This window comes from Lactuca serriola, chromosome 5, assembly GCF_051521515.1.
Source record: "Lactuca serriola cultivar US96UC23 chromosome 5, Lser_US96UC23_V15, whole genome shotgun sequence".
NCBI lineage: Eukaryota > Viridiplantae > Streptophyta > Magnoliopsida > Asterales > Asteraceae > Lactuca > Lactuca serriola.
In genome coordinates this window covers 361,967,730-361,984,101 of record NC_136412.1, presented here as the reverse complement: position 1 = coordinate 361,984,101, position 16,372 = coordinate 361,967,730, and the positions used below count along the sequence as shown (strand labels likewise).

Here is a 16,372-nt window from a genome sequence, read left to right as displayed (position 1 = left end):
TGTCCTTACCAATGCTCCCAATAAATTTATGTTTGGTCACGCAAAAGGAACTCCAAATTTTACTCAATCAACCATACAATTAAATTATAATTTATACCAGTATATATTATACCTTTATAACAAATTGCAGCAAATTTAAAACGTTCTACTCAATCAAGAATACAATTAATAGTGCCGAAAACAAACACATGTTCGGTATCTAGGAAGAAACTTCAAACTTTTTATTGTTCTAATCAACCAAGAATATCAATACAAATGCTGATAACAAATATATGTTTGGTGGAAACCAAATAAACATTTATAATGAAATTTATCATATGATACATTGTCAAGTATTCTAAAATGCTAAAACCAAACTCATTCGTCAATGACATCTTAAATTAACCTACACAATTGCAAACTTCTGCGGAGAATCTAACAATCCACATCCTCTTAGTGAATCACCACCATTATGTCGTTTGTCTCTTTTAATGGAATCGTCGTTATCAATCACAAAACTGGCATGCAGAGACAGACGATGTAATTTTCATTAATAACTTATATCTATATAAAAAATTAACAAAACATTCAGCCAAAAATACACACCTTATGTATTAGACTATGCGATATTTATTATAAGTGTATAGTTAGAGGGATAAATGTGTAACTTAGAGGCTTATATATACTTGTGTAATTATCATTCAGAATACACAATACATATACAATTCATACCATATTATTATGGTATTAGAGCCAGCCGAAGACCTCACAAAACCCTAGAATCTGTCGCTGCCCTCTCCTCTCAAAATCACTGTTCACAAAGGCATTGTTCACGAGACTACTGTTCAAGCGACTACTATTCACGAAGGTACTGTCACGCCCTCTTCTACCTCCGATCAGCGTCACCTCTGTTGCTTCTATAAAGACTCTCACACATTTTTCTTCTAAAGATAAAACAACACACAACTATCGCAAATTCAGCTTTACTCTATCTCCTACAAACTATAGGAATTGGAAAGCTATGATTCAACCTTTTTTCCTCACCAATGGCTTACTCGACTATATCGATGACACAATTCGTCGACCCACTACCACAATACCATCAACAGAAAAAGATGTTGCACCCATTCCTAACCCTAGTTACTTGATCCGGTTGTCGAATGATACCTACGTCTGAATGTTACTCATGTACACAATTTTTGAGGCTGCCTTTCGACATGTATATGGTACAACTTCTCATTATCTTTGGCTATATCTGGAATGAGCATACGCCCCACATAAATCCTCCATAGAATATACTCTTAAGACATAACTTCTTAAAATTGAGATGAAAGGTGATGAGACCTCTACTGCCTACCTTACCAAAGCGTAGGAGTACTCTGCCGCATTAGCAAACATCGGCAAACCAATAGATGAATAAGATCTGGTGATGCTTGTTATTTTAGGGTTACGAGAAGAATACTCTCGCCTCAAGTTCACCTTGCTTGGCAGGGAGAACCCTATCACCTTTTCAGATCTGTATGGATTGTTGGGTGATCATGATTGTTTACTCCGAAAGAATACTCCATCTCCACCATATATGCAGGCCTTTAAAGCTACCATATCAAATTGTCTGTCTTCGATTTATCCATACACGTTGCAGTCTCTTCAACAATTTATGGCTCAATTAGGCCTCAACATTCACCCAAACACACTACATGCTCTCTATTCCAACGAAACTAGTAACGACAATTCAAGCCACAGTCGCAGTAACTACAACAATCAGGATCGTGGAGGACACGAAGACAACTACAACAATAATCAAGATCGATCTCAATGTGGTAAAAGTCGCAATCAGTTTTGTTGGGCCTCAAATCAGAACATGGTGTATGGGACCTGTGTAACGTCCTAAATATTACTAAGTGAAATTTCATTTTAAAAGCCAAAAGAAACATCATTCATTCATTTCAAACCCATCAGAACGCGATAATGTATAAAATAGTGATCAGAATACAAAGCATGTCATAAAATGCGGAATGCTGGTGGAAGCGGTGTGATCATGTCAGGCCTCCCTTTTCGAATTGGAAGTACCTGTAACAATAACATAAAGCTGTAAGCACAAAGCTTAGTGAGTTTTCCTAAAATACGACATACATATAAATAAGCCCCACCCATAGCATAACGGGCCCCGCCCAAATTGCATACGGGCCTCACCCTCAGCATAACGGGCCCCACCCCAAATCTCATACGGGCCCCGCCCACAAATATATATCTAAAAATACATACACATACAAGAGTCACAAAGACAACAAGCACATACAGGCATAACAGTAAGTGTCACAAAGACAACTATCATCCTACAAACATAAACCAGTGGGCCGACATTGGTGCCTTCGACTCATGAGTACAGTGAAGGAACTCACCTCTCAGATGATAATCAATTGTTACTGCTCTCCTTGATAGTTAAGACAAGTGCTACACCACACCTAGATAGTCACACAAGGTAACTCTTAGGTGTTGTTTGTTTTTTCGAAACGAAAATGCCTGAAGTCTGCGGACCACCTCTGCAACTCTCTGTAGCTGAAGAGGGGGACCAAACGGCTACAACATTTATAAAAAGTCGGTTTGATTTTTAACCTTTGCAGATTGCTGCAATAAGTTAAAGGAAATTTTATAAATATGGTTTTAGTAATGTTTTAAAGAAAATTTTTAGTCGTAATTTTTGGGTCGTTAAATACGTGTTTCAGGTACTTCTCAGGATCACGAGAATGAACTGACTTGATTGTACATACATGAATTGGAGATATGTTTTGGAGGATCATGGATTGTGTTTTAAACAATTTATGAACATGTGTTTTTGATAACTCGATATTTGGGGGTTTTTGTGACTGTGTTAATGAAATTATTGTGATTTTTAAATGAAAATTTTGTTTGGAAATTTACGGTGTTACAGGTAGTTTAGGTATTTTGAGTTGATTAATTGAGATTAGGTCCTTGGTTTTGGTTAGGTGATCGTTGAGCTAATTTTCAGGACCAAGATTTATTCAACTTGCATTCAAAATGAGAGGTGTGTTTTCCTCATTGTACCCATGGGTCGAATGCACCAATGCCGACCCACTAGATTATTTATCTTGGTCGGGATAGTGATATGATAGTGTAACTGTTCAATAGACCCGTATGATTATCTGTATTTGCTGGCTCTATGTTTATGTTTATTTGTTGCATATGTCGACATGTTGTGTTGGGTTGAGGCGATCTTGCTTTGTGTTGTAGGCCAAGACACCCGGGGATGATCGGATAGGTTGAAGGCCCTGTGAGGCGGTCCAGTCAGGCCGATGACCCATGGAGCGGTCCGGATAGGCTGTAGGCCATGCGAGGTGGTCCAGTCATTCTGAAGGCTCGTAGAGCGGTCCAAATAGGCTGTAAGCCCTGTGAGGCGGTCCAATCAGACTAGATGCTCATATTGTATGCTTGTTTGTTATGTGGTGTGCTAGTACTTTGGGGGAGCTCATTAAGCTTTGGCTTACTGTTTTAGTTTATCGTTTCATGTACTTTAAAGGATCGTGGGAAGGCAAATATGTGATCTTATGCAACTTCCTGTTTTATGTCTCCGGGTCTTGGGGAAAACTCTGATTTGAAATAATGTTTTTGAAACAATGACTCTTTTTGTAAACAATATTGATTTATGGTTGGTTTTGAAAATTTTAAATTTATTGTGATTTTTGGAGTGTTATACAAAAACGTCTGAAAATGCCACTCATGAGGTCTGGAGTAGCTCATACTCAACTAGATCAAGAATATTGGACAAAAGAACATAAAACTAAGGACTAACAAGATTTAACAAATCATTCACCAAGTTAAGAATTTTATACCTCCTGGAGAATGCTTGGGAGGTGCAAATTCCATATCTACAATGCTTGAAGCTTTGCAAGCAACACTACCAACTTATTCTTCCTTCAAAAGCACCCAAAACACACTTTTAGCTTACAAGGCACAAATATGGGATTAGGGTTTCAAGGGAGTCGTTTGGAGAGATGGAGGATGAGAATATAAATGATTTATGGAGGTTAATGTGTTTAAATAGGGCTCACACTACAGGGGAAGCCATATGTCACGACCTTAACATACATGTTTTTATGAAAATTTAGTTTAAATATGTGATATGTAGTTTTCAAGCGGGAAAGGTTATCACCAACAAAGAAATTAGAAAAAGCATACACGGTTCCCTCCTTCAACAATTCTTTCAAACTTGCGAATTAAAGCCTTCTTGATGGTAGTTGAGATACGGTTTCCATGAAATTATCATACAAACAAACGAAGAAAAGAACTATACCAATGCAAACCAAAGGAAAAAACTTATCCATGGTAGATTGATACATTCTCATTCATTAAAATTATATCAATGCTGTTCAATTCATATAAATTCAAGTAAACATGTTGCTTCCATAAACAAACAACACTTCCTTTGAACTTCAATCCATCGGTATGAACATTCAAGTCACTAATCAACTGATATTGTGAACCCATCTCAAAAAACCACAAGAGTTCCAACGGTTATATCTAACACAAAAATTATATCTACAATTGATACATCCCATATGTCATTTATACAAACAACTGCCATCCTAGATTAATGAGTAGACACCTTAACAACATATGCGGTTATAATACAATTTAAATGCACAATAAATTGAATGACATATGAACAACCCAATATAGCCTCTAGAAGAACTTGTAAACGCAACCCACTCAAGGGCTTCCCCAATCGAATGACACATCGAAAAACGACTACTTACCAGAGGTTGTTTTTTTGTAAATAACATCGACTTAGACATGTAACCTGGCCTTGAAATATGATGTTTTTGATAACTCAACAAAATTCTTTTTTTGTTACATAGGATATAGATATCCAACCATACATCATTGGTCACATTACATGTTTGAACATCTAACTCAATGGCATATTCCGAAGAGAGAGCATATATTGGTTGGTTTATTAATTCCACATAATTAACAGAATTTTACAAAGATAGTTGTTTACGAAATAGATAGTTATAGTATAAAATATGGTCATTTGATGATATTGTACCTGCCATTTTGAGGTAGTAATTATTCCCATGGGTTCTTATATTTAAGTTATAGCATTATATCACAACTTTATAATTAAATCAGATATAAAAGTTTTAGCTTGACAAAATGAACAAAATTTGATCTAAAATAAGTAAAAATTTTAAATGTGTCATAATTTTTATGAAAAATATAGATACTCACCGAAAGAAAATACTCCGTGTTAGTGTTTTTACCGTATATATGCAATGAAGTTTTCGGAAAACGGATAGAAAGTAGTATATTTTATTTTGGGGCAAACATATGAGAGGAATTTACTTCATATTCATACATCCAATAATTAGAACTCCATAACCTAATGCAAATGACGGAATTGCCCTGTGAAACCACACATCTTTACTGCCGCACCAACACCAAAACAGTAAAGGCAGCCACAAGGGTTGTTTCGTAATTACCCAAACAGCAGTGTCGGTTACTCATCTTGTTTTTCTTTTTCCACCAAACAAAATCAAACAAATAAAGTTGCACTTGCAAATGCATAGAATCGAAGCCCTTCAAATAAAGTTGATGCAGTCAGAGCATACAACCAGCAAAATCACCACTTGATCGAGCTCCAGTTCCTCGATCATTTAAACAAATCAGCGAGCATTAGTCGCTGGGAGTGTGTGTGGCTTCGATTGTGAGTTGATTCCGTTGAAATCTTCGTGAGCTGTTGTAAATAGGAACTCGAAAACCTAAAATAAAATGGAGCTGTACGGACGGAGCACGGGGAGAAACGGGTCACAGACGGATCATACCCAACAACCCGAATGGATACAGCCGGGGACGGAGACGGGACTCGAAGGTAATGCTTCCACAGCTTAGCATTTTACAGTTCCAATTTTGACATTGTTAGAAGTTTTTTTTAGGGTTTTGAACAATGTACGAACTTTTTTTGTCTGTCTGTGTGTTTGATTGATTTTTTGTTTCCATTGGTAATTTGATTTGGGGAATGTATGTAGAATCGATGAGGCGGTTGGGGTTGTGGGGTGGAAGAGGAGGAGAGTTTTATCCGGAGCGACCTGGAACGGCGGATTGTGCTTACTATATGAGAACTGGGACATGTGGATATGGTAGCAAGTGCAGATATAATCATCCTCCAGATCGTAGTAGCTCGGTAACCCCTCCCTACTTGTTTGTTTTATAATCAATTATCATGTCCTGTTAATGATAAAGTGCATATTCTTTTTTCAAACATGATGTATTATTAACCACGAAAGCGATGTGTCTTGAACAAAAGACAAACAGGGTAAAAAAGCAAGTAACATGCATTATGAAGCATTGCATCTAACTCTATTCCTCCATGGACTGTAACTTTGAGCTGTGATATGGTTTTAGGCTGGAGGAGCTGCAAGAAGCGTAGGAGGGGGAGGAGCTTACCCAGAGCGGCCAGGAGAGCCTCCATGCCAGGTACTCAAACTTGCACATACATACACTGAAATTTGGATCTGTTTTTCTTTTTATTGATAGCGTTCCATCTGTTTATTTGTAGTATTATTTAAGAACAGGCACCTGTAAGTTTGGTGCATCCTGCAAGTTTCACCATCCAAGACATGCAGGTGGATCATTAAGCAACGTGCCACTAAATACTTATGGATATCCATTACGACCAGTAACTATTTCTTTTCTCATGCTAAATTCTTTCTTCTTCTTCCAAAGCTTCCTACCTTAATTTTTGTTTTTTTAATGAAAACAGGAAGAGAAAGAATGCTCCTACTATTTGAAAACGGGGCAGTGCAAATTTGGTATAACTTGTAAATTCCATCATCCTCAACCCACTGGCGAATCCATGTCAGCATCGGCATCTGCACGTCCATTTTATTCGACTGTGCAGTCAACTTCACCTGAACAACAACAACAACAACAACAACAGTTTGTGGGGGGCCCAGGAGGTGGTTATCGGGTTGCAAGTGCAAGGCCTCCATTAGTTCCTGGTTCTTACGCCCCAGCAGCTGCTTATGGTCCAATCTTACTTTCCCCTGGCATGCTTCCTTTACCCCCTAATTGGAGTCCTTACTCGGTAAGAAACAATATAATTATTGGAGTATAAAACTGTGTTTTCTTCATTTTCTATTTCTACTTCTTCTTATAGTGTCAATAGTTTACGAGATGCAGGGACGTGTAAGCCCGGTCCTGTCTCCGGGTGCTCCTCAACCTCAGCCTGCTTCTGTCTATGGAATCAATTCTTCTTTTGCAGGAGCAGGAGCAGGAGCTGGAGGACATTTCCGTCCTTTACCACCACCGTCACCTGGCCCTAGTCAAACTGAAAGGGTGTTTCCGGAAAGACCTGGTCAACCTGAATGTCAGTACTACATGAAAACGGGTGATTGTAAGTTTGGAGCCTCTTGCAAGTATCATCATCCACCTGACTGGGTCTTATCTCAGGCAAACTGTATGCTCAGCCCCATTGGTCTCCCTTTGCGTCCGGTAAAAGCTTCTTGTATAAAAATAAATTATTAACTAAAAACAACAAATTACTCAAACAAACTCTTTTGTGGATGTGGATGAACAGGGGGTGGAGGCTTGCAATTTCTACATGCAAAACGGACACTGTAAGTTCGGGCGCACCTGTAAATTTGATCATCCGCTTCCAGGTGCAGTCACCTATGGTGGTCCATCAGAATTACCAATTCCTACGATTCCAGCCTCCATATCATTCTCAGAAAGGTCCAAAATGGACACCATGTTTACTCAGGGTCAGACCCAGACTGGGTCTTCACCTGAAGTTCAGATTTCCGGTCAAACGTCTCCTCAGACAAGGTAGTGGTGCTGCTGGTGGATTTAGATTATTCCACTTGCTACATTTGTCAGGTGTTACGTATAGTAAGTAAGATATATGTGGTGAAGTGTGTTTATTTATATTATTATTATTATTATTATTATCTGTATAGCAAATATTGATGCTGCTGTGTAATTTTGAATTTATGACACTTTTGGTTGCATTGAATCTGATCTGGGAATAAAAGGATGAGACAGAAGGCTGTTAAGTTAACTAACCATTTTTCTTACTTTTAAACTGTGTTTAATAATTTCCCAATTTGGTAGTGGGGATTGGGTTCCATTTTTGAAATTAGTTAACCATCTCAAATTCGATCAACTTAAAATACGTAATTCTTGGTGTATATTCTAATGTACGTTATTTATTTTCTTGAGGAAATGACGAAAATATATTATTTTATTTAATAAAGTAAGCAAAAATTGAATTAACCAAAAATAATATTCGATCTAATTTTAAAATATAGTTCCAATTCAATCTAAAAATGAAATATTTTTTTTATTAAGTTGGAAAGCAAATATTATATTCTACTGGTTACATCAGAACCAAACAAAATTAATTTAGTTACTAGTAAAGTTCAAAAGAAGAAATAAAAAACCGGTTATATAAAGGTAAAGTTAAAAAGAAGAGTTGTATATAAAAGCAAAAAGATTATTTAGTAAAGTAGAATTGGGGGAAAAAAAAATTGGGTTATAGATCCACCGAAGTGGGTAGCCTTAACCGGATGTGTGGTAACAGGTAAGCCCGAAGGCTGTTCCCGTCCCTGTCAGGGGAGATGCCAACCATCTCTCCTTCTTACGAACACGTCATATTGTCTTCCAGTTTACTTAATAAATCCCTTTTTATTTTATCACAAATCCGATGTGGGACGCTTCTTCAAATGTATTTATCTAGAATATCAAGTTTCGTTAGTCGATTTGCCATATTTTCTAGCGATTTTCTCGTTTCTACCGAAGAGTCATCGATTTGAAGATGATGCTACTCCTTACTGATCCTTATTCCAGCAACTAAAGGTATAATTCTCTGTATTTTTTTTTGAGCGATGAAGAACCCTTATTTCATTCTTTGAGTTCGGAATTTGCATTTATCGATTGCTATTTTGTACATCATAGATGATTTAAGTTTGAAATTATTGACTGCTGCATTATATTGATAGACGATAGAAACGTACTGGTGTTATTGTGTTTTTTTCTTTTCTGATTTTTTTAAAGGACAATTTTGTAGATGGATTTGAAAGTTTGAACAAGCCTAAATTTGTACAAATGGCGATCATTGTGTCTCATTAGGAAAGTGAGACTTCATATATCAGTAATCTTCTGACCAAAAATGATGACGTGATAGTTGTTGCCATGACTAATGTTCATGGTGAAAACAGTTTGAGATCAACGTTTTGAGAAGTTATAAATTTTCCAAATTTATGTTGTTGCTTCAAATTAAAGTGGTACAGATGATGATGAAGATTATAAACTCGATCCTGTTTATTAACTGAGATTGTGATCTCATGTAGCTAAGGATTCTCCATTCATGATCTGTTAATTATTATTCAAAAGAATAAGAAGTAATGTCATACATATTCTGGATTAATTGATACATTTTGTTATATGACAATTAGATTAGAATATATATATATATATATATATATATATATATATATATATATATATATATATATATATATATATATATATATATATATATATATATGTTAATTACAGTCATCTTGCAGACTCCATGTGGACACAACTCCTGGTTGAAATGCTTTGAGAAGTGGATGACACAAATGAAGGCATGTATCTATCTAGTTGTTAGGTAAAATATTACATTTTTTATTCCATCATTAATTAAGATGTAGTTCTTAGATGAAGCAAATTATTTGCAGCTTCCATTAAACATCATGCTCTTCGACTTCTTTAGCAGTTAAATGATTAGGCTTGTTGTTGAATGTTGAGATCTACCTAGCTATATCTTAGGCAAGACATAACCTTTCTTCCAATTTTGCATCCCACTCTTGTCAAAGCCATAACCCGGCCCACATGCATGAAATACAAGATTTGACAGAAAACCTTTTTTGCATTTCTTTGTATGCTTGCTAGTAAACCAATTAATGACCTACTAATTAATAAGATCATGAAATATTGATATTTGTATGATGACATTTCAAAAGATTTCTATTATGGTAAATCAGTAATGGTGCAAATTTGGTCTTTGTGTTTAGCAAAAAGTTGGAGTAGGTTCTGTCAGGTACAAAAGACTGCAAAGAACATCCAATAAATTATGTAGGTTATTTATTTTGATTCATCTGATTTCTTTGTGTTTAATTTTTTGGTTAAATAAGCTGAGAAGACGATGAATAAATTTTTATTGATTCAAGAAGATGAAGCTTAAAACCAATTCAAATCAGCCAAAATGAATTCCAAACATAATCATAAACATTGATATTATGGATTTAAGAAAAGGAATATCAAAACACATTTAAACATCAATACAATCGAATATAGTCATCTTCAGCCTATGAAACCCACTCTTTCTGCAAGTAACCCAGATTTTTTTTGAAGATCAAATAGAACAAACCCACAACTAAGAAGAACAATGAAAAAGACGAAAGAAGGTTTAATATTAAAATTCAAGATCAAATCTACACAGAAACAAAGAAATACTTGTGCTTTATCTTTTTTCTAATAATCAACACATTGCATACAACTTTAGTTATTATTATATACCTTACATACACCTACTATTTTAGTCTTAAATCTACACATTTTATCCGAAGCAAGATATAAACCCTCAACTTATGCTAAAGGGTTCCTATCCCTATGATACTGCTATGCCAAAGTCCATTTTGTAACACTTAGAATATTGTTTAATGTTTTATTAACAAATGAAGGGCAAAAATATAAAAAAAAATGTTTTTTTTTCAACATGATAACATAAATTTCTTTCCAACTTTAGAACACACCTAATCAATTCTTTTTCCATTATTTTTTCATCGATTTCTTTACCTTCCCTTTCCTTAATTGTAACTCGAGAACAAGGCATCAATGAATCATCAATGGGATAAAACTCGAGAACATGAATAGTTCCGCATGTGGAATCTCACTAAGAACCCAAAACAAGATCCAAACAAAACGGTGAAAATGAATAGTTGCTTATGTTCCGGATTAAGATAAAATTTGTCTCCTAGCAATGATAATTTAAACTGACTAAATCACCATGATAATTGGTCAACTAGATTTTACAACTATAAAGACCATTCATATCAATTTTTTCAACACAATTTAATATGTTTTTATGTTAATGGTATCGATATGTACAATCACTCACTAGTCACTACAAGCACCCAATACTTAAGGGTCAAGGCCCTCTTCGTTATATAGCCCATTGTCATGGGCAAATATCTAATGAACGTGTTGACCGAGAAGACGAAGACCATGCCACTAGATTAGTTTGTCATTAGGTTCAAAAGTAGGGGTGACAAAATGAGCCATCATGTCGTTTTTTTTTATTTTTTATTTTTTATTTTTTATTTTTTTTTCTTCTGATACGACACCACACGAAGTCGTGTTTTTTTAACTAACACAAAAATGTACCAATTAAAAAATGACAAACACGACACGACATGACAAAGATAACATAATATAACAATTAGTTTATTTAACTAATATTTAATCATACATAACACGACAAAAGCGAAAAAACATGTCAAAAAAATGCTAAATCGTGTTGAATTTTGAACACGATCACAAATACGACACAACGCGATATCGTGTTTTTTACACTTAACACAAACATAACACGAACATGAATTCAAATTTCATTTTCGTCCAAATTTCATTTCGTGGTGTGTATTTTTATTATGATGTGTCATCAATTGCCACCCTTATTCAAAAGGGCCCCGTCTAAATTAATGACGTTATTAGTCTAGTCGTTGTTTGGCCAAGTCACTGAAGAGTTTGACAATGAAGGGGACAATAGCAGGTTAGACACAACTGGTCATGAGGGGGGGGGGGTAGGGGCTATTGTCGCTTCCCTGATGAACCCATGACAAGGTTAAACCAATTGTCATACGTAATATGGGACCTCGGTACGTTACACATGCAAGAAGTTGTGATATCTTGTTTTGGGACGTTTCTTAATTCATGGTTTGTGGATCGTAATTCGACCATGTAAGGCCTTGGGTTTTAAGGGAATGGAGTTTAGACTCTATTGGATGTTGTTGGTGTTGGATAAGTAATTTAAACCTTGGATTGTTCGTTGTAAGCTAAGGAATAAAATGGGAAAGGTAATGTTTTAGGCTTCTTGCATAAATTACAGATTTTAGTTCGAGATGTTTTTAGTCATAAGTAACTAGATAGAGTGGTGGGGCTCGTCGATACCTTTTTGTGTATATAAAGATCATCAAAAACGGAGTTGAAACAAGAAGTTATGGCTGTTTGAAGTTAGGCAAAGGGTGTCTGGTAGTACGCAACGCGTATACAAGGGAGTATGCAGGGCGTACATGCTGAGGGTGGGATGTGTTTTTAGTGGAGTACGTAGGACGTACCCAAAGTTACACATGACGTAATTCCGCAGTGTAAAAACGCTAATTTCAGGGTTTTGAGCCATATTTAAGGTCTCTAACCCCTAGGGGGTCCTTCCTATCATGAGTCTCCACCCTCTTAAGTCTCTGACTCGAAACCCTAGCCTCATCTCACTTATTTTGAGCCGTGGTATAATTTATGAGCTTATTTCTCCATTAGAAGGTGGAATCTTGAAGAACAAGGTGGTGGCAAAGTGTATGGAAGAAGGATTCAAGCATAGATCCAACAAGATCACATCATTTTTGGACCATTGTGAGTAAAAAGCCTCAAACTTTCTCATTAGTTTCATAGATCTTGTTAATTGCATAAAGTTTAGATATTGAAAGTTTGTGACCTTGTTATGGATAAAGTTGGAAACTTTATCCATCTAAACATCATATTGATTCAGATCTGAAGGGCGGAGACTTGGACTTAATGGATTAAGTTAAGAAAGATGCATTTTGGTCATTTTTGAGACTTAAAAACTAGATCTTGTTTGTTTGTGTAACATCCCGAGTTCAGGAGTGCAAGTTCAGGGTTCAAAGTACAAATGTGAATGGTCAACTCGGCGAGTCCATGGGTGGACTCGGCGAGTAGGGTCGCGATTCTGGTCGTGTGTTAAGTGGCCAACTCGGCGAGTCGGTGGCTGGACTCGACGAGTTGGTGCTGTGTGGAGAAAACCCTAATTCCGGGGGTTGAGCCTTATATAAAGGACATAATACCCTCTCCCCAGCCTCCTTACTCTCCCTTGAAGTCCAGAAACCCTAATACGGGTTTGTGAGTGAATTAGAGAGCATTTGGACCTTGAAGCAGTGTTTGTGGAAGAGATCTTTGAAGGCTAAGAGGCTTGGAGCAAGGGGCTTTGCAAGGTTTTGGCTTATTCTTCTGTTGGAGTCTTCTTTGGAGGTAAGGATTCGTTGCTTGAGCTGTTACCCATCTAGATCTATCATTTGTGGGATTTTTGGGAATTTATCTAGTGATATCTTGAGTTTGGAGGTTGGATCTGAGGTTGCTACCTCAGATCTAGAGTAGTGATGATCCAAAAGAGCATAAAGTCCCTGTTCAAGAGCTGTTGATGAAGCCTTTTAGTCCCAAACCCTAGACCTAGAGTGTATTATGCTTAGATCTCCTTGGATTCACATAAAGTTTGCCACTTTACATGATGGATGGCTTGTATAAGAGTAGATCTATGGATTGGAGACCCTGCATGGCTTGGAAAGACAAGACCGAGTCACATGGGTGTACTCGGCGAGTTGCATGAAGACAGGCAACAACTCGACGAGTTGGAAGAACAACTCGGCGAGTTGGTTGAAGATAGCCTTGGACTCGGCGAGTCTGGTCGTGAGGTCCTAACCTTTTTCTGGTTAAGTTGTGAATCGGTGAGTCAAGGGATGACTCAGTGAGTTGAGTATGGATAGACTCAGAGTTGTGGGACTCGGCGAGTCTTGGGGCGACTCGGCGAGTTGAGTCGTGTTATGGGAGTTTCAGAGCATGGGGACTCGACGAGTCAGCGGGTTGACTTGACGAGTAGAGTCAGTTAGGAGGTTGACTTTGACTTTGACGAAGTGTTGACCAGTTGACTTCCAGGGGTATTTTGGTAATTGTTGGAATTATTTTAAGTTCAGTGGTTTGGTGTTGGCTGGTGATTGAGATCGTGTCAGTGGTCGGAGCAGCTCGGTCTTGTCTTTTCAGTCAGCAGTTGCGAGGTGAGTTATCCTCACTATATTGACAGGGTCTACGGCACCAAGGCCGGCCCTTTATCGGATTGTAATCCGGGTATCGTTGTTATGTTGTTGCTTTGCTATGTTTGCATCCTGGTAGTTAGGGTGGTATATGTTAGAGAACTGGTTAAGGTCGGTATCCTGGTATATAGGATGATGCTATGCTAGTGACCGGTTATGTCGGTATCCTGGTTAGGATGATGTTATGATATGTGATCAGCTAGATCGGTTTGATTTGGATGTGAATTGTTATATGATTGAATGTTTATGTGCACATGGTTGTTGGATTGGGGTTGGGTTGAGGTGGGTCCTGCTTTGTGCTATAGGCCAACATACCCAGGGCAGACCGGTTATCCCGAAGGCCCAACTAGCGGTCCAGATAGGCTGTAGGCTCCAAGAGGGCGGACCAGACGTGCCGAGGCTCGGAGAGTGGACCAGGCCGACTGAAGGCCCGGTGCAGGCGGACCAGTCATACTGTAGACTCAGAGAGTGGACCAGGTGGATTAGAGGCCCGGTGCGGGCGGACCAATCACACTGTGGACTCGATGTATATGGCTAGACTCGGAGGGTGGACTAGGTGGATTGAGGCCCGGTAGGGCGGACCAGTCACACAGTAGACCCGAAGTGCATGACTGTTCTGTGTTCTGTTATGATATGGCATGTTATGTGTATGGTATATGTGGTTGGTATTTTGGGGGTATCTCACTAAGCTTTCGAGCTTACAGTTGTGGTTTAAATGTTTCAGGTACTTCAGGAGACCGTGGCAAGGCAAAGGCGTGATCGTACCGCTTCTCATGTTCTTGTTTTATGATATGGTTCTGGGAATACTCTGATAATAAATGTATTAAAAACCTTTTTGTAATAACTTAATGAAACTGGGTGGTTTTTGAAAAGTTTAAATTGGGTTGAAATTTTTAGAGCGTTACAGTTTGTACCGTCCAACTGGATAAAGTTGGAAACTTTATCCATTATGAATCTCTTAGGAACCATAAAAAATGTGATCTTGGTCCTTCTATTTCTTCCATGCAAGAGTTATGATGTCTTTTCTAGCCTTGAAAAGTCATAAATGTGGAAACTTTATGACTTAGAACGATGTGTTGGGTTTAGATCTGAATTTGGATGAAAAGTCTTTAAGGAATAAACACTTAATGAGAGGAAGTGGGAATCTGCCGAGTACTCTGGGCGTACCGAATGGTACGCTGTGCATACCTGGTTGATGCCCCACAATCTGGCCAATGGTGCACTACGCTGGGCATAGTGGCTGAGTACACTGAGCGTACTCAGTCTATGTTGACTTCCCTTGACTTTTTGACTTTTTGGCTTTGACCTTTGACTTAGGGACTGGCCAAGTTTGACCTAAGGGCATTTTGGGTAATCTGAGTAGTAGTTGGAGTTTAAGGCCCAATTATTTGTATAGGTGATCAGTAGAGGCAATGTTCGAAGCAATATTTTGTCCAACTATCTTTTCTGACTGTGATGTGGGTTTTCTTCACTGTAATGTTGACCTAGTAGATTATGTATCCTGGTTTAGAATGTTGCTATACTGTAGTGATTTGATGAGATCTTCATGTTTTTCTGTTTGTTGTTATATATTTATCTGTTGCATATGTCGACATAGTGTGGTTTGGGTTGAGGCTGTATTGCTTTGTGCTGTCGGACAACAAACCCAATGGCAATCTAATTGGGAGATTGTGGGCCAGAGTAGTAATTCAATCGGGAGATTATGGGCCAGTAGCAATCCGATCGAGATAATATGGTCCAGAGTGGCAATCCAACCGGGAGGCTGTGGGCCAGGGTAATCCAGTCAGGAGACTGTGGACCCATAATGCATTATGTATATTGTTTTGGTTGTGTATGGTACCTTGGGGGAACTCACTAAGCTTTGGCTTACAATTTGATTTTATGGTTTCAAGTACATTAGATGATCGGGGCAAGACAAAGGTGTGAATGTGCACATCATCCTTGGATATTTGGTTGATTTAGGATTTCAGGATACTCTAATTTGACTATGTGCTTGAAAACAATGTTTTTGTACGGTTTATGGATTATTAAAGGGTTTTTTTTTTTTTTTTTAAAAATGAAAATTTTTACTCTGGATTTGGGATGTTACAAAACTAGTGTTGAACTTGAAACCGTGACATCACGATGCAAATGTATTGGTTTTATTAGGCTTAAATCAAATGGGCTAACATAATCATACCTTACCAGGAGAAAAAAAGGATTTGGAAATATAATTTAGACAAAATTTCATAATT

General features: G+C 37.6%; 1 protein-coding gene, 1 long non-coding RNA gene and 1 other non-coding gene across 3 annotated transcripts; 2 read left to right on the top strand and 1 right to left on the bottom strand.

Moving 5' to 3' along the window:
- The first annotated feature begins 5,528 nt into the window (after positions 1-5,528).
- LOC145055719 (Zinc finger C-x8-C-x5-C-x3-H type family protein) lies at positions 5,529-8,060 on the top strand. The gene is made up of 7 exons (XM_079004103.1): positions 5,529-5,869; positions 6,027-6,181; positions 6,403-6,474; positions 6,557-6,676; positions 6,761-7,084; positions 7,180-7,491; positions 7,577-8,060. Exons 1-7 carry the CDS (start codon positions 5,770-5,772, stop codon positions 7,826-7,828), a joined length of 1,335 nt encoding a protein of 444 aa, XP_078860229.1. The 5' UTR covers positions 5,529-5,769; the 3' UTR covers positions 7,829-8,060.
- Positions 8,061-8,475: 415 nt separating this feature from the next.
- Positions 8,476-9,782, top strand: LOC145052236 (uncharacterized). Its single transcript, XR_013684033.1, has 2 exons — positions 8,476-8,853; positions 9,567-9,782. It is a non-coding gene; the product is annotated as an uncharacterized LOC145052236 (long non-coding RNA).
- On the bottom strand, positions 8,519-8,645 carry LOC145056223 (U6atac minor spliceosomal RNA). Its single transcript, XR_013685754.1, has one exon. It is a non-coding gene; the product is annotated as a U6atac minor spliceosomal RNA (small nuclear RNA).
- Positions 9,783-16,372: the final 6,590 nt, after the last annotated feature.

Coding starts and splice junctions, on each gene's coding strand:
- LOC145055719 (XM_079004103.1), top strand. CDS start 5,770: ATGGAGCTGTACGGACGGAGCACGGGGAGAAACGGGTCACAGACGGAT. Junction 5,870..6,026: donor GACGGAGACGGGACTCGAAG/GTAATGCTTCCA, acceptor GAATGTATGTAG/AATCGATGAGGCGGTTGGGG. Junction 6,475..6,556: donor CAGGAGAGCCTCCATGCCAG/GTACTCAAACTT, acceptor GTTTATTTGTAG/TATTATTTAAGAACAGGCAC.